Source organism: Pleurodeles waltl, chromosome 12 (assembly GCF_031143425.1).
Source record: "Pleurodeles waltl isolate 20211129_DDA chromosome 12, aPleWal1.hap1.20221129, whole genome shotgun sequence".
Classification (NCBI taxonomy): Eukaryota; Metazoa; Chordata; class Amphibia; order Caudata; family Salamandridae; genus Pleurodeles; species Pleurodeles waltl.
Window position 1 is genome coordinate 705,126,628 of NC_090451.1, and position 18,117 is coordinate 705,144,744.

Below are 18,117 nucleotides of genomic sequence, written 5' to 3' on the forward strand. Positions count from 1 at the left end.
CATTTTTCCCTAAAGCACTTAGGTTATTGTACATTGGACTGCTTTTGAAAAGTTTTGAATAAACAGTCTGCAAACTTTCTGCACATTTTATGATTCCTAGATTTGGAATGCCCAGATAAGAGACAGGTCTAGATGTACCTCAAGTGTTTTTGTGCTGTTGACTTCTCTCAGTTGTCATGCTGAGACGGCTGTTTTTGATTAATCTATTCCAGCTGCATAAGTTTTCACCTGGTCTTCTAGTATGATAAAAAGACTGTATGGATGGAAAGGGTAACCAGAGTCCCCTTTTGGTTCAGGCCACGGAAACCTGCACCCAAATCTGGGTATGGGCTATATTTGTCGGCTGCCCTAGGACTTCTGGTTCCTGGATAAAATGTTCCATGGATTGCGTGGCCCACCACTTCCTTTTAAAATTAGTTGCCTTGTTGGAAAAGAATGGTTAGGCTATTCATATTTTGGCCTGTGTCACAGATCCATGTGCGAGAGACTTGGTGGGGGGTTAACATTTGATTGGCCTAACCACTACAGTGCTGTAGGTTTTTTTCTTATTTAAAGGGTTTCAGAAAATTACCAAAGCCTGTCTGAAGTGCCTCCATTCTCCTTGGTCAATCCCAATAGGAGTTGGTTTTACTGCAAGGTAATTTGTGGCTTGTTTAACAAAATAAACTTCAGCTTGTAAGCAATTCTAAATGAGATTTTAGTAGCTGCAAAAGCTCTGTATTCTGCGAAGAACTCTGACCTCTTGTGTTTGAAGGCTTTGTCCAATGTACTTGTTGGCACTTCATTTGTTGCACTGACAGTGTCAATCCAAAAGCAGTTGGCCCAATATTTGAACAAGTTACTGTGCTGATCCAGGGATTGCTGCCTTTTCTGGGAGGGAGGTGGGAGGGTGGCCAGTAAGCATTTAGAGTTGGGTCACTTTGCCTGTTTGCAATTTTTCTCTGGGTCACCAGAAATATATATTTTAAAGCATATTGGCTAGGACAGCCCTATGAGATAATGTGTTTCGTTTCCTTAGGGGTCCAGGCAAGCCGCATATAACCAGCATGTTCCCAAGCTCTGGTAAGTAAAAGGTTAAACACCCCAGGGCTTTTTATTGCCATTTCACAACTCGTCTAAAATTTGGTCTTCAGTCACAGAATGAAGTAGTTAATTTGGCTCCACCAGAAATGTTGTCAGTGTTAATTATTTTTTTTCCAGAGATAACTCCAGCTTCCGCAACACAAAGATTGCCCTCTAGGAAAATCAACTTGTTCCGGCCGCCTTCCAGAGTTTCCGAGGTGGACAATAAATCTGGCAAACCACCACGTGACCTCAGCAGTGATGGCAAATGGAAGCTGAACCCTTCTGTGGGCTCCTGGAGCTAATACTCCTTGTAAGAGACTGTCTGCTGGACTTCAGATCTGAGAATTTGGGCACCTCGCTTACCATGTACTGTTAGGTCACCTTTGAACATACACAAGTTGCTGTCCACATGCAGGTGTTTGTGAAAGTTCTGCTTCAATCAGAATGAAAAAAAAAACACTTCTTCTAAAGAAAGTTACAGCCTTGGGGTTTTTGAGGGCAAACAGTGACCTCCTGTACATTTTGTCAGACCCATCCTTAAAATGTTGACACTGTTTTTTTAAATATTTGATGGTATGATTGTTTTGGTGGTAAGGCATTTTTATTTTGCGACTGCAGGTCCAGATCATTTTGGTGCAGATTACTTGCCTCAGCAGGTTAGGCACACTTAGAATGAGATCTAAGATAGCTGAGAGAAGAAATGAGGGTGTGTGTGTGTTTGGTTGTAGTCTCCTTCCCTCAGTGGATTTCCTCTATTTGGCTGAGCCAGCTCACATTTTCCCCAAAACAGTCGCTTAAATAGAATTTAGTGGTCTCAGCTGTTCTGTAGACCGTCAGAATTGCCTCTCTTGTAAAGATGACAAAATACAAACTGGAAACCAAAGCAATCAATATACACTATTTTCAGTCGGAACATTATGGGTTTAGTCTTGAATGCTATAAATAAAAATATATTTCCTAAAAATGTTGTTAGGATCATGCCTTTATTTATTGTTCTGGTTGTTCCATCCGGTCCATTGAGGGATCAACGCTTCCCCAACCTCCAGCAGCCTTTATTTTGCTTTTGTCATTTGATTCATTTATTTGTGCATCTTGTTTTCAATTGCATTTCTTCTCAGTCCCCCTCGTCTGAATCAACGTCGACTGTTGGATGGTGACTCTAATTGGCTGCCGCCCTGGTGGGCCTTCGCTTTTCGGGCGCACTTTATCTTCCACGTAGTCGCCACAGCATGTCCACCAAGTGATATAACGAATGCCCTTCCGCTTCCGCTTCTGCCCTCAGTGCGACACTAAGTACCCACTCACCAATCTCCATTAGATGTGCAACTTGTACCTGTTTTCCGGATCATCAGGAAGTCACCTGCGAAGCCTGTAAATCCTTTCAGTCCAAGAAGACGCTGCAGGGTCGAGCTCGATGACTCGATGTCCCACCACAGCACTGAGTATACACCTGACTGCTTTGGAGTCAGACCCTCAGGAGGCAGTTAACACTTGGGTATCGGCAGCAGGTGAGGGCTTCTTTAGCCTGGAACCAGCTCATGCTCCAAGCCCGAAATGCAGGACTGGACATCAGTACAATCTGTTATTGCAGTGCTTCCTCCATCCTGGCCCCAGCACCAGCAACCCGTTCCAAAGGGTCTGGACCACCAAGATCTTCATTTCGACCACCACTGCCCTTGGGCCATAGTTGGCACTGAGCCACTGTATCTGAAACGACTCGGTCCCAGCTCTGTGCCAGAAAAAAACACACTCAAACTGACTCACACATCATCTAAGTCGCGCTCAACATTAGACTCTAGAGTGTCGGTGCCCAAACACCACTCCACCTCTGCACCATTATCTACACAGACCCATGACCCATGGCATCGAAAGCCTCTAAGTCAAAAGGCTCGGCATCAACGATTGCATCGAAGTCAAAATCGAACTCCTGCGCAAAGCACGCGTTTGAATCTGTGCTTCAACGGTTGCAGGAGGAAATACACTTCTGCCAGAAACACTTGGTCATTTACTCGAACACTGGCTGTATCCTTGCAGGACCTCCCCATGCTGGTGCACAACCAGCAAAAAGACAACTTAGTTTTGAGGAGGCTTCACAAGGCAACTGGCCTTTCACGTTCCATCCCACCACCACCACCACGTTTTGAAGGAGATCAGTACTCTTTTCCACCACATGATGACCTGTAGGACACTTTAGACATGGACCTACCTACTGACACAGACCCCAGTCTTTACCCGGCAAAGCAGTCTTCCCAGGACAACACCACTAGCTACAACAAAGTCAAGGGTGCTTTCACCAAACACCCCCCGCCTCCGCCAAACCCTTCACACACACACACCCCAACCACACAGAACCTGTCAAGGGTTGAATACCAGGGTTCTTTCCCTCCTGGCAGAACAGCGCCTCTAACCAGCGGGTATTGGATACTATCCACCATGTTTATTGTTGTCTGGAGCTCATTTCCACACCTTCAAACATGCCACCTAGCAAACACAAACTCTCCTCAGAACAATGACAGTTGCTCAAGTAGGAAGTTCAGGTGTTTCTCAGAAAGGGGGCCAATACTCCATCAAGGCACAGGACTCTATTCACTCTACTTCCTTATACTCAAAAAGGACAGGTCCTTGAGACCAATTTTGGACCTCAGACCCCTAAACCAATGTATCCTCTGAGAGCATTTTCACACGGTTACACTTCAAGATGACATCCTGTTACCACAACCAGGTGACTTCATGGCAGCGCTTGATCTGAAGGATGCCTATTTCCACAACCCTATTTGCCTGGTACATCGCTGATACCTCAGGTTTGTAATAAACAAGGAATAGTTTCTTACCTACCTGTAACTCCAGTTCTGTTGTAGGTTAATTTCTATTATAGTCATTGGCATTGAATAGTCCTGCTCACATGTGGGGACCTCAGAGCATTTCATAATATATCCAACAATAATTAGTGACATGGCCGACTTACTCATGCATCACATGAATACTGCCATTAGATCGCTCTCCGAAGACATGCGTGGCTTCAGCTTACCTCTCTGAAACCAGAGGCTCCACAGAGAATTTTATATCTTCTATTCTCTGGCACAACTCTTTTCAGAAGTTATACCGATGACGAGATGGGGATGGTGAAGGCTGAGATGGAGACCTTGAAAGCTGTCGGCCTGCAAAGATCCAGAGAACAACTTATATTTTTCCGACCCTACCACAGAAGATACTATACCCAGAGGGTTCAAACCCCTTAGTGTGGACGACACCCAAAGCAGTGCCCAACAGCAGCCACAGTGCCTCTACCACCAGTGCCAGAGAAAAGAAGCTAGTGGGTAGATCCACCCAGCAGACCACTCAAGGTAGAAAATGACCATCCGCTTCCAATCCCTGAGTAGTTACTTTCCCCTCTTCTTTTACCCACCCCAGTGGTGGGGAAACATATCATCTCCTTTGGCAGAGTGGCAAAAAAAAATAACAAAAGACCCATGGGTTCTGAATATTGTACAAAATGGATATAGTTTAAGATCCTCCAGTCCTCCACCTTTGAGCCCTCCGAGACCATCCAGCTTTCAACTCCCTCTATCACGATCAGAGGTCAACATCCTCATCCAAAAACAAGTGGTGGAACGTGTCCCTCACCACCAATGAGGAACAGGTATTTACTCCAGGTACTTCCTGGTGAAAAAGAGAGACAATAATGAATTCAAACCCATTCTCGACCTCAAGTCAGCCAACAAGTGGATTTGGCGACAAAAGTTCCTGATGCTGTCTTTACATCATATTTATCCCAAATTACACAAAGGGGATTGACTCTATTCCATCAACCTTCAAGACTCATACTTTCACAGTCCAATTGCCAGAAGGAACCGCACGTTGTTAAGGCTCGTAGTAAGACCACTACCAATACTAAGTCCTTACATTTGGTCTAAGTCCGCACCCAGAACATTCTTGAAGTGTATGGTGGTGGATTTTTATTGATCCTTAGGAAATGTCACACTCTTGTGACAGCTTGCTCTCCAATGCTGAGAACAATATCCTCTCTCCTAGGCTTGATGGCATCCTGCATCTTCCACACAACAAATGCTCGTCTCCACTTGTGACCTTTACAGGAATGTCTAGAGGGCCAGTGGGATCAGCTGACAGACAATTGGGAGGACAGGATAACACTATCTCATGCAAAGTTGTCACTGAACTGCTTTTGCTCTCCAAAGAACCTGCTTCGGGGGATGCCTTTTGATCAGGAGGTTCCTACCTAAACAATAGGGACCGACACCTCACTACTAGGCTCACATGGACCGCTTGCAAATTCAGAGCACATGGTCAGAGAGGGAGTCCGCATACCAAAGCAACCTTCTGGAATTATGAGCAGTCAATCTAGCGCTAAAAATAGTTTCACCCGTCGTTCAAATCCAACTCCCTGCTTCTCCAGACAGATAATATGACCACCATGTACTACCTTAAAAATCAGGGAGGGACGAGGTCAAGAACTCTATCACACGAAGCCCAGGCAATATGGAAATGGCTCATAGCCACAAATCTAACAATCACCGCTACACACCTTCCAGGTGTGCAAAATGCTCAGCCAGACTCAGCAAGATTGTTCAAGAAAATCACGAGTGGGTCTTGCATGATGACATCATCTATGACTTGTTTCATCTGTGGGCACACCTTCCATCGACCTGTTTGCCACAGCAGAAAACAAAATGCTAAAGCTTCGCGCCTTGAGAGAATACCAACCAGGAACTCTGGGCAATGCCCTGTGGATTGACTGGTCCAGCAGATTTCTTTACATCTTTTCACTGATTCCCCCAATACCAGTTCTCATTAAGCTGTCCTACCCAAGACCCACAATCATCTTAATTGCTCCGGAATGGCCACGTCAATGGTGGTTCACAGACCTCCTGACAAAGGTCCAAGGCCAGGTACTACACCCAATCTTTTCCTTTAATTTAGCTACATGGCTTCTGAGATAGTACAGTATGGACATTTGAATCTGCCAAAGAATGCATGACCATCTTCAAAGAGGCTAAGCTGCCTTCCACCCATTCCGCACATTTCTTCAGATGGAAAAGATTCTGCATTTGGTGTTCCTCCAAGAATGTGGACCACACTTCTTGCCAGGAGGATGTCATACTTACGCCATCTGGCAAAATTTGGCTTGCAACGTTCATCTTTGAAGGTTCATCTGGCAGCCCTTAGTGCCTACAGAAAATGTCCTTCACAAACCTCTGTTTTTCAAAATCCTAGTGATCAAGGATTTTCTAGAAGGTTTGAAAAAGGTTTTCTCTCCCATTAGGTGTCCATCATCTCCCTGGGAGCCTAATATTGTACTTTATCTTCTAATGCATGATCCTTTTGAACCTATTCACAAAGCATCCCTTCAACAGCTTTCCTTGTAGCTATAACAATCGGCTTGCTGGGTTAGCAAAATCCAGGCACTCTTCTCACGAACCATGTATAGTCTTCCACTCCAACAAAGTGGTTATGAGAGCTCATCCGAAGTTCCTTCCTAAGGTTACTTCGTATTTTCTTGTTACTCAGACCCTATCTCTTCCAACATTTTTCCAGAATCCCTCTACTCCAGTGGAAATCTCTCCATTCCCTGGATGTAAGAAGAGTTTTAAAATTCTACCTAGATAAGACACAAGACATTCGAAGTTCGAACCAACTGTTTATCAACTATTGTCCTTGTAGGAAGTTGTCATGGTTACCTCCACTTTTTGCCTGCCGTCAGTGTGTTTTGACTGTTCACTGGGATCCTGCTAACCAGGACCCCAGTGACTGTGCTCTCTCCCTCCAAATTTGGTTGCGTAGGAAACTCCACAATTGGCATACTAGTGCCCCATATAAGTCCATAATATATAGTACTTGGGTAACCAGGGGTTCCCCATGGGCTGCAGCATGTATTGTGCCACCCATGGGAGCCCATGCAAAATGTGTCTGCAGGGCTGCTATTGCAGCCTACATGAAAAGGTGCATGCCCCCTTTCCTATAGATCACTGCACCATGTGACTGTAAGTCAATCTTATGTCAGGCCCTCCTAGCTCAAAGGGCAGGGTGCAAGTACCTGTGTGTGAGGCCATCCCTGCATGAGCAAAGGTGCCTGTACGAACTACAGCTCTACACTGGTCTTGGGAAGGGCGGGGAAGCTATTTTACCCGTGTACTGAACACCTGTGTCCAGCTACATAATGGGAACTCCGAACCTGTGCATGCTTGCTATCAAACATGTTGGAATACCCAAATACTGTTGCTAGTATTGGTTGTATGATTCCATGCGCTCTGGGGGCTCCTTAGAGGATCCCCAGCATTGCACCTGCCAGTCTTCTGGGGTTTTCTGGGCAGCCCGTGGTGCTGCCACACCTCAAACATTTCTGCTCTCCTCCTGCTTGACCAGCTCAGGTAGAGGAGGGCAGAAGAAATCATTTTCTGTGGGAGACGGATGTAACACTCTCTACCCTGGAAATAGGTGTTACATGGTTTGGGAGGGATAGCCTACCCTAGCCATCGGTATGCTTTGAAGGGCACATTTGTTGCCCCCTTTCAAAACCGGTTTGCACCAGTCCAGGGACCCCCGGTCCCTGCTCTGCCACAAAACTGGACAACGAAAGGGTGTAGGTAGCTGGGCTGGTGTGTGGTGGGTACCTATGGTACTTACACCAGCTCCAGGTATCCCCTCTTAGTGAAGTGTAGGCAGTGTCTAGAAGCTAGGCTTTCTAGAGGTTGCTGTGGATGAGCAGCTAAGGCTTATCTGGGAGACATGCAAAGCTCATGCAATACCACTGTAGTCACACAGCACTTTCACACATGAAAGAAAACACTCAGTTGTACAAAAATAAAGGTACTTATTTTTTGGCACAAATCACCCAAATAGTCTAAACAGGTGACCCACCTTTGAGAGGTAAGTAACACTAAATATACACACTAGAAATCACAAATAGGCATAGTCAAAAGTTAGAAAACAGTAATAACTAATAGTGAACCTAGGGGGAGCACAAACCATGTACTAAAAAATGGAATGCGAACAAGGTACCCCCACCTAGGCAAGTAAAATGTGTAGAGGGGAGCTGGGAGTACTATAGAGCCACAAAGATAGGTAACACAGTACTTCTCTTCACCCCCCCCCCCCCCCCCCCCCCCCCCCCCCCCAAGTGCCCAGGAATACAGGAGTAAAACACTGGATTTTCCCCCAAACCACCCAAAAGGAGTAAAAGAAGACACCCAGAGAAGACTGCAAGAAAAGCAGCGGTGGATTCCTGAAGAAAGAAGACATGTGGAGAGAGGGGACCAAGTCCAGGAGTCACAGAGAAGTCCTGAAGGAGTAGGAGCTACCACCCACCCAGCTGTGGATGCAGGAATTGGTAGATGCTATTGAAGAACAGGTCAGCACTGCAGCCCAGGAGCCGGTGGAGGGTTCCAGATGGATGCAGAAGGTGTCCCACGCCGGAAGGAAGATTGCAGATGGGTGTCAGTGTAGGATTTCCACCAACAAGCCTTGACAAAGGAAGACTTGTGGTTAGTGGTAAAGAGGTGTTGCCGGGGACCAGGAAGGGTAGTCACAAGGGAACCTCCGTGTCGGCCGTCCACAGGAGCAGAGGTAGCACCCACAGGAGGTCCCACAGGACGGGGACACAGGAGTCGCTGAAGGATCCCATGCAGCACTACAAAAAACGATCCCACGCCGCAGGAGAACCATTCGGGAGGCTGTGCTTTGCAGGATAGAGTGCAGGCGGCTGAAGTTACACGTCGTGTGAATGTCCCTTGGATGAGATGCAAAAAAGCCTTGGCAGCTACAAGAGACACTGTGCACAAGGGTACTGTTCTGCTTTGGAAGGCAAAGGCTTACCTCCACCAATGTTGGACAGCTCGCAGAGAGGACTAAGAGGACTACTCTGGACCACCACCTGTGATGAAGAATTCACGCAGCTCAGCAGTAGAGGGGATCCACGCAGCCTGTCATCGCTTTTCATAGGTACCTATGGTTGCAGGGGAGTCATTCCTGCTCTCCAAGGGAGATTCCTTCTTCTTGTGCAGGCTGAAGAGTTGCAGTCTCCTGAGGATGCACAGTGAGCAAATTGTTGCAAAGCTGGCAGGAGCCCTGGAATCAATGTTGCTGAAGAGTATTTTTTCTTGGAAGCAGCTTCTCTGCTCCTGGTGGTTTCAATTGCAGTTCCGGAGGCCAGAAGTCGAAGTGAAGGTTGTAGAGGAGTCCTGCTGCAATTTTGCAAGCCGAATCTGAGGACCCACCCAAGAGAGAGACCCTAAATAGCCCTGAAAGGGGGATTGTTCACCTAACCAGGTAAACACCTATCGGGAGGAGGTTCTGGTGTCAACTGCCTGTCCTGGCCACTCAGAATCTGCCAGAGTTCCCTGCCAACCTTGGAATCAAGATGGCAGAACCCAGGAACCCTCTGGAGGAGCTCTGAGCACCACCCCTGGCATGGTGATGGACAGGGGAGTGGTCACTTGCCATTCCATTGCCACTTTCGCGCCAGATCAGTGACTAGTGGTCTTTGAACCGGTGTGGACTGGTTTATGCACGGAGGGCATCAAATGTGCCCTCCAAAGCAAACCAGTGGCTTGGGGAGGCTATTCCTCCCAAGCCAGTCACCTCTATTTCCAAAGGGAGAGGGTGTTACCTCCCTCTCTTACAGGAAATCCTTTGTTCTGCCTTCCTGGGCTTGATCAGGTCAAGCAGCAGGAGGGCAGAAACCTGTCTGAGGGGTGGCAGCAGCTGGGCTGCCCAGTAAACCCTATAAACCTGGTGGTAGCAATGCTGGGGGTCCTCTAAGGAGCCCCCAGAGTGCATAGAATCGTACTTCCAATACCTGCAACAGTACTAGGGTATGCTTCCGACGTGTTTGATACCAAACATGCCCAGGTTTGGAGTTACCATTATGTAGATGGACGTAGGTAGTAACCGATCTCCAGTACACACGTAAAATGGCGTCCCGTACTCACAAAGTCCAGGAAAATGGATCTGGAGTTTGTGTGGGCATCTCTGTTAGTACAGGGTTGCCCTCACACATAGGTACCTGCACCCTGCACTCTGGGCTGATAGGGCCTCCTATTCGGGTGTCTTACAGTGACCTGGTGTAGTGACGTGGAGTGAAAAAGGGTGCATGCACCCGTTTAACGCAGGCTGCAATGGCAGGCCTGCAGAACCCTTTGCATGGGCTCCCTTTGGGTGGTAGAATAACTGCTGCTGCCCAAAGGGATACCCTGGAACCCCATTGTCCTGGGCACCTAGGTACCCATATACTAGGGACTTACGTGGGTGGACAAGTATGCCAATTGTGGGAAGAAAAGGGTATAATTTAGAGGAGAGAGCAAACCTACTGTGGTCCTGGTTAGAAGGAACCCACTAGACACATTCAAACATACTGACAACAGGCAGAAAATGAGGGTAACCATGCCAAGAAAGAGGGCATTTCCTATGAATGGGAGTGACCACTCCCTTGTCCACCACCCCACAGGTGGCACCCAGAGCTGCTCCAGGTGGCCACTTGATGTTGTGTGGATTCTTCATCACAGGTGGTGGCCTGGAGTGGTCCCCCTGGTCCTCCTTACCAGCTGCCCAACTTGGGACGCTGTAAGCCCTTGTCTCTCCTTGCAGGACAGGACTTGCAGCCACCAAGCCTTATATGTTCCTTCTCCAAGGGATCTTCAGGCTCCGTGTAGCCCCGGCCTCCAGCACTCCTTCCTGCAAAGAAGAGACTCCTGCCTGCTGCTCCAGCGACATGGGACTCCTCTTCAGGTGTGCTGAGTGGGCCTCACTGCAACTTCTGTGCCTGCTGCCAGTGGGGGCTGCCTCCTCTTCTTGTGACTGTCCCAGCTGCTGAGGGTCACCTTGGACTCCCCTCCTTGGGTCGAGCCTACTGGATCTTGCTGGTCCTCTTCAGCTTTGCAAAACCTTTTTCTCTCACTTTTGCATTTTCCAAGGCTTGTTGGTGGTTTTCCAGCACCACTGACTTATTGCACCATGACTGCTGACATGGGACATCACTTCTGAAACTCCTCTTCTGCTCCTGTGCTGCACTGCTGACTCTTCGTCGACCTGGTCCTGGGTCCACAGAAGGGTGGTTAGTGGCTCCTGCCACAACCGGACACTGCTCAAACTGGACTCTCCTGCCAGGGTCTACCTTTGGTTTCTTCCAGTCTTGCCTGGGTCTTGCCAGTCTTTTTCCAAAGTCCTCCTGTTGGTTTTAGGGAAAACAAGGCACTTAACTTTTCTCTCCTGGTCACTGAGTGGCACTCTGGTACTCACCTCTTGGGGTTTCTATTGCCTCCAGCTCCCCTCTATTGATTCCACTTCCTTGGGTTGGGGACTGCCTTTCACATTCCACTTTTTTAGTGTATGATTTGGCCCTCCTCTAGGGCCTTCACTGTTTACTATTGCTTTTACCAAAGCCTATTGCTTTCTATGCTATTTCCTGATTGCTAATGTGTATATAATGTTGTGTTTACCTCCAGATGGGTTATTGCCTGTATAGTATTTTAGTATTTGTGTTAGCATAATAAAGTACCTTTTTATTTTTTGTAAAACTGTGTGGTTCTTTCATGTGTGTAAGTGCTGTGTGACTACAGTGGTATTGCATAAGCTTTGCATGTCTCCAGGATAAGTCTTGGCTGCTCACCCACAGCTACCTCTAGAGAAGGCTGTCTTTTAGACACTGACTATACCTCACTAATAAGGGATACCTGGACCTGGTATAAGGTGATAACACCATACATGCTCACCACACACCAGGCCAACTTCCTGCAGCCATACAGGCTTGTCTCTTCTTAACAGTCCATTTCCTGATGGATTGTTTCTTACATTCCCTTATGTTATCAAATGCTAATAAAACACTGTCAGCTAAGCCTAAAGCACACTCCACTAGAGGTAAAGCAGCCGCAGCTACTTTATTAGGAAATAGCCCTATCCCAGAGATTTGCAAAGCAGCCGTCTGGAGATCTGTCCACACATTTACCAAACACTACTGCTTAGATTCAGATGCCAAAGCAGACACTGAAGAAGGGCGGGCCTCCCTTAGGAATCTGTTTTCTCTAAATGACATTGTTTTGTTCCTTGTCCTCTTCTCCACCTCAGGTAGGGATGGGCTTGCTACTCTATTCAGGGCATATGACTATAAATGGAAATCCACTATGAGAGAAGGAATAGTTTCCTGCCTGTAACTCCAGTTCTCTCTTTGATTTTCCATTATAGTCATAAGCTGTTAGCAGAGTACCTTCCAGGAGTGGGTAATGCTTTGCAGATCTCCTTAGCAGAAGGCTCCAACAAGTCCACAAGTGGGAAATCCACCTGCAAGTCCTCCTCCCATACCTCGGGCATTGGGGGATCATCCAAAAAGGGACCTTTTCTTCACAGCAGAAAATGCAAAATGGCCAAGCTTCTCCTCCAGATTCCCCCAGTCCAGGGGCTATGCAGTATGGATACGTTGGTCACTGATGTTTGCTTACGCTTCTCCACCTCACTCCCTCTGCCTCTGTTTGTGTTTTGCATACTTCGGAAGGAATCTCTAACCTCATCCTAATAGCTCCCACATGGGTGGGAGAACCATGGTTCACCACACTCCTAGAACTCTCAGTAGTTCCCCATGAGATATTGATGAACAGGCAGGACCGTCTCGCGCAGAACCGTGGAGAAATCAGATACCCCAACCTTGCAATCTGACTCTTGAAGCCCTAGAGGTTTATTAGATACTACCACAACTCTGTATGGGCATCCTTAAAGAAGAATGCAGGTCCACTACTCATGCTTGTTATGCTGCAAAGTGGAAAAGATTTGTCCACTACTGTCTTTCCAAACGAATTGATCCTCTGCAACCTAATGTTAAAGACATTGTCCGTTATCTTTTTCCTTTACACATCTCCGGTCTAGCTTTTATATCTCTAAGGCTGCACCTAGCAACACTAGCCACAAACAGAAAACACGCTTCCTTATTCAGAATCCCAGTTATTAAAGTGATCTTGGAAGGTCTTAAAAGAAATATTCCTCCTAAGGTGCCACCAGCTCGCACCTGGAATCTCAATATTGTATTAAAATTAATGGGCATTCCATTCGAGCCCCTCCACTCCTGCACCCTCCAGTTCGTATTCTGGAAAGTATTATTCCGAGTAGCTATCACTTCACTCAGATGTGTCCGTGAGCTTCAGGCATTCACTTTAGAAGAACCTTTCTTCCAACTACATAAATATAGGGTGGTATTAAGTACCAATCCAAAATGTTTTCCACTAGTGGTATCTCATTTCCACCTTAATCTATTGAATTGCCAGTATTTTTTCCCCCAACCGGACTGTAGCGGATAGGGCTCTGCACACCTTAGATATCAACCAAGCTCTCATGTATTATATTGATAGAACCAAAGCATTTAGTGAAAAAAAAACAGCAACTCTGTTGCCTTTTCAAAACCACACAAAGGAAGGGCCATTTCTAAATCAGGTATTGCATGTTGGACTGTCAGTCACCCAAACAAGCTAAAAGAACTTTACCTATCTCTTCTCGAGCTCACTCCACTTTAAAAAAAGGAGCTTCAATGGCCTTCCTAAGAAATATACCTCTACCTACTTGGTCTACACCATATACATGTGCTGGCCTGTCAACAAGGCAATGTGGGCCAAGACGTTATATGGACATGATTTAAAACAACTGCACTAGGCCCCGGCCCCCCACCCCAGTTAGTCATCGCTTAGGGACGAGTAATAGTTTTGAGTCAGTGCCAAGCATGTGTATCTGCAGCCACACATGCCTTGGTTGGAAAATGTTACTTCACTAGTAAGCATCTGTTCAGGGCATGTAGTGCTGTAGATTCGCATGCGCCCAACCTCCTCCCCAGACACCTGTGGTTGTTGCAGTTACTTTTATAGGTTATCACATATTCCTTCGGCACGGGCAACTCATTATACTACGCTCTATTTCACACTCCATTCTCACCCGTCTTGTGGGAAAGCAATCTAACCATTGAGTTATTGATCATGTGCATTACCAGCAAGTGGAGGAGTCACTTTACCTCACGACTCAAAAGAATTTCTTCGAAGAAAAACAACTTGCACACTTCTGAGCCCAACACTAGTTGGCAGGATTATGCTTATGTGAATCTAAAGCACTACATGCCATAAACAGATGATTACTGGGTAAGTAGCATTTTCTTTAGAACTTTTAAGCATGGATATTTAACCAGCATGATTTTGCTATGAAAGGGACTGTAAGGTGGCTGTCAGCCAAGTGAAAAACCATTGTGGAAGTGGTAGTTGGAAGTATATATAATAGTCTTGGAACTTCTACGATCATACTGATTATAAATCAGACTTGACCCATAAGTGAGAGGACCCACAGGTGAGTCTTTGATATAGGCAGTCAAGCATTGATGTTATATTTTTGGTTAAAGCAAAGGGAGATGGGGGTTATGGGTGATCTACATTCCCCAGAAATTTAAAGGAGTATCTAGGCATTTGGACTGAGGTCTGAGAGCTCCATTTCGATGTTCATTTAACTGGAAGATAAAAAAACGTATTCCATTTTGCAAAAGTCCAGAATGAAGTCTGAACTCAGGATTCACACTTTCGTAGGGCGTAAAACACGCAGGAGTTTGTACATGTTTCACAAGACCATGTCCAGAGTCCACCGGAATTCCATAAATATTGTTGTTGCAGAGCCATTCTGCCAAGGGCTCAATGGCCAAGGTAAAAAGTAAGGATGAAAGGGGAAACCCTGGCGAGTACCCCTGTTTATCTGGATGGGAGGAGACCAGAATCCATTAACTCATCTGTTTGCCGTCACATCTGTAAATAGGAGTTTGACAAAGCCGCAGAAGTTGTTACCAACATTTAGACATCAAAGAAGGAGAAATAGGTATACCAGCAGATCCAAATGCTTTAAAGTCCTTCCGGAACAGTGCTATGGGGGGTTTCAGCCTTTGTGAGAGGGCAATGGTATTACTAATCCTTTTTAGGTTGTGCCTGGTGGATCTTTGCAGCATAAAGCTGCTGTCGTCAGGTTTAATCTGTGTTAATTACTGTCAGACGGTGATATTGAGAATTTTAGCAAGGATTTTTGCTTCACTGTTAACAAGTGAGATTTGACTCCATGAGGCAGGTTCTGAGGCTAGGTGGCCTGGTTTCAATAATACAGACATAGTGTCTGCAGAGATCCTGGAGAGAGCCCCAGTAAATCTCAAGTAGAGATTGATGCATGGGCTTGGGTACCAAGTATGAGTAGGCTTGAATATCTGATTGGGAAGTCACTGGGTCTCATGTGTTTTGAGTTGACCAATGCATCTGATACTTTATCTACTGTGATGTCCTTTCTAGGAAAATACAGTTGAGAAGAAAAGGCTGGATAAAAGGGAAGTCTCCCATAAACTCTAGAAGAGTCATCTGTGTGTGGACCATTCACATGGTATAGTTGCTGATTAATATTGGGGAAGAGTTGACCAATTGCTTCGGTTTGGGTAACTTGTTTCCCCATCGTCACGGATACCTGGGATGAGGAAAAACAACCTGCACCACTATGAACCCAACACTAGATCGCAGCATTATGCTGAGAATGTGAATTTACAGGACTACGTGCCACGAACAGATGCTTACAGGGTAACTAACATAATCCTCTTTATTACCGTGTTGAGAGCAGTCTTTGAGAAGTACACCAGCACAGTTTCACAATGCAAAACAGTGATTGGTTGTGCTGCAACTTACATCATTTGGGCTTGTGCAAGTTTGCTTTGAAAGGGTAATCTTGGACACTGTTTTAGGTCCATAGTTTCTGTCCTGTAGGTTCCATCACTTTAGATAGGAGCCATTTTAGGGATTCCCATAAGGTAGTAGGTGAAGCTTCTGAGCACTGATTAAGTGTAAACCATTGTACAATCTCCTCTCTGATAGGTTCCCGCACCTCCCTTTTCCCAAGCCACCAATTAAGAGGCGGCATACCTCTCCGCCTGGGCGTTCCAAACGTAATTCCAACAGGTGCATGCTCTGAAGGACTGTGTAAGTAAGGCAGTCTGTCACCAGTTCAGTCTCAGATGTGAGGAGGAAAAAATAGTTTAGGAAAGAATTTGTATGCTTTTGACAAGAAAGTGAATTGCTGTAGGGTGGGATGTATTCATTGGCATAACAATAGCGCCTGCAGTGCGGGGGACCCTGAACTCCCAGGGTCCCCATCCTGCACTCTGCACAGGCGCATGGAAGGCACTGACCTATGAGTTAATGACTGTATCCAGAGCGTAGGGGGCTTCCCCCATGTATTTTGCAAGCCCCCCGCCTCTCAAGTTCTGTTATGCCACTGCACAGACCCCTAGGACTGCCTCCCTTTCCATGCTGTTTGACTAGATCCTGCCGTTTCTAATATCTCTCAGCAAATCATCAGCTGTTGCTGGCCAATCTAATCCTTTCTGCAAGTTTTCACCCCTGAGGTCTTTGTGTGCTGACAACCTAGGAGATGGTGCTCCGGCATTGTTAGGAGGTCTAGATTTTGAGTTAATAGGTCATTGGTTCACCTCCCAGATTAAAAACCATGGTTACCCTGATTTGTCTTGGACAAACCACAAATGTATTTGGGGCCTGTTGATGCGGAGTACCTAGCATTACGTAAGGCTGCAATATGTGCTATAGATTCCCTCTATGCCTTGTACTCCCAGTGAGGACCAACACCTATCTTAGTCTTATGAGTAATCACTACAACCTGTAAACACAAGATATAAACTCAGTGATGGCACAGCATCATGTACATCATTTAATTATCCCCACACCGCATCTGCCCAGGTAATAAAACCAACAGGAAAGCATTTAGTTAACTTATTCACAACAACTATATACATATTTGGGAGCTCTCCAATTACAACACCATCAGGAAGAATGCAGGTGGTCAGGATGTCTCTGCCTTTTGCAGGGTGACAAGAGATGTCGCGAAGCATCGAGCCATATTCAGGGTGTATCACATGCACTGAATGCGTGAAGTGACATTACTTGTTAAGGTAATACAAATTTGTGCCCAGAATTCAGACATTTTGAGTAATATTCTTTTCAAACTCAGTTATTTTGGTTTAACTTATAGGTGTAGGGCTTCATATCAGCTGTAGAGTTGCAAAGCCCACCCTACATCTGTCTATTGACTTTCACGAGTGGAAGACTTGGATTCAGCTGCCGGATGTGCACCATTAGCTGAGCCATCCTCAGTAAGAGAGTATTGGTCTCTTTCCCCACGGTTCATGTTCCTCACAAGTAAAGTGTAGAGTGAGAGTCCAGCATGGGTGGTGCTCAAGTAGGACGGTATAGCTTGGTTTCTTCTGGAAACGGGTAGTCCGGGGCATTGTTCAGGTGGCCCATGATGAAGATGCTGAAGGTGCCGATGGCGAAGAGCAGGATGGCTGCCCAAAAGCACAGATTGTCAACCACCTTCCCAATAAAGACCCAGTTCTCCATTTCCTGAAAAGGAACAGATACAAGCATGAGGAAATTGTCTATAAAGACCTGTAGTCTAAGGTCATAGGCTTTGCTGTGCAAAATAAATAAATGGGGTTTCGAGAGAACTGCCCTACACACAAACACACACAGTCGCACAGAAAGAGTTGTGCTATTGAAAGTGTGCACAATTTACGCACAGTACTTCTCACTACTGGAACTGTTCTACACCTTGCCTTCATAGCTCATAAAAGCAGGTAGCTCTGGAATTTAAAGACTGTGACCAAAAATTGAGCCAGTGAGGGAACTGTGTTGTTGCAGGTAATGTGAATCAGTCTGTATAGCTGGAGCACTAGAGTTACTAAATGGGTAGCTTTTCCTTTCACAAACCCCCAGCTCCTTCATATTTTCGTATTCTAATACTGTCCTCTAAGGAGCCCCCAGAGTGCATGGAATCGTACTTCCAATACTTGCAACAGTACTGGGGTATGACTCCGACATTTTTTATACCAAACCTAGGTTCGGAGTTACCATTATGTCCAGTACACACATAAAATGGCATCCCCGCACTCACGAAGTCCAGGAAAATCGAACTGGAATTTGTGGGGACACCTCTGCTAGTGCAGGGGTCTTTCACACACAAGTACTTGCACCCTTCCCTCTGGGC

The 18,117-nt window shown here is 46.2% G+C and overlaps 2 protein-coding genes across 4 annotated transcripts in view; one reads left to right on the forward strand and one right to left on the reverse strand.

Annotated features, from left to right (window-relative positions):
• Window positions 1-2,030, forward strand: part of LOC138266916 (eukaryotic translation initiation factor 4E type 2-like) — a 68,548-nt gene extending 66,518 nt beyond the window's left edge. The window contains exons 7-8 of one of the 2 annotated variants that reach the window (XM_069215664.1): window positions 1,019-1,062; window positions 1,201-2,030. In XM_069215664.1, coding sequence (XP_069071765.1) covers window positions 1,019-1,062; window positions 1,201-1,367 — 211 coding nt within the window. In that variant the 3' untranslated portion in view covers window positions 1,368-2,030. The remainder of the gene's footprint in view (window positions 1-1,018; window positions 1,063-1,200) is intronic. The other variant, XM_069215666.1, reaches the window with a different exon arrangement.
• Window positions 2,031-16,747: 14,717 nt separating this feature from the next.
• The window catches only part of CHRNE (cholinergic receptor nicotinic epsilon subunit), a 42,974-nt gene continuing 41,604 nt past the window's right edge, over window positions 16,748-18,117 (reverse strand). For both annotated transcript variants that reach the window (XM_069215668.1, XM_069215667.1), the window contains exon 12: window positions 16,748-17,474. In XM_069215668.1, coding sequence (XP_069071769.1) covers window positions 17,307-17,474 — 168 coding nt within the window. In that variant the 3' untranslated portion in view covers window positions 16,748-17,306. The remainder of the gene's footprint in view (window positions 17,475-18,117) is intronic.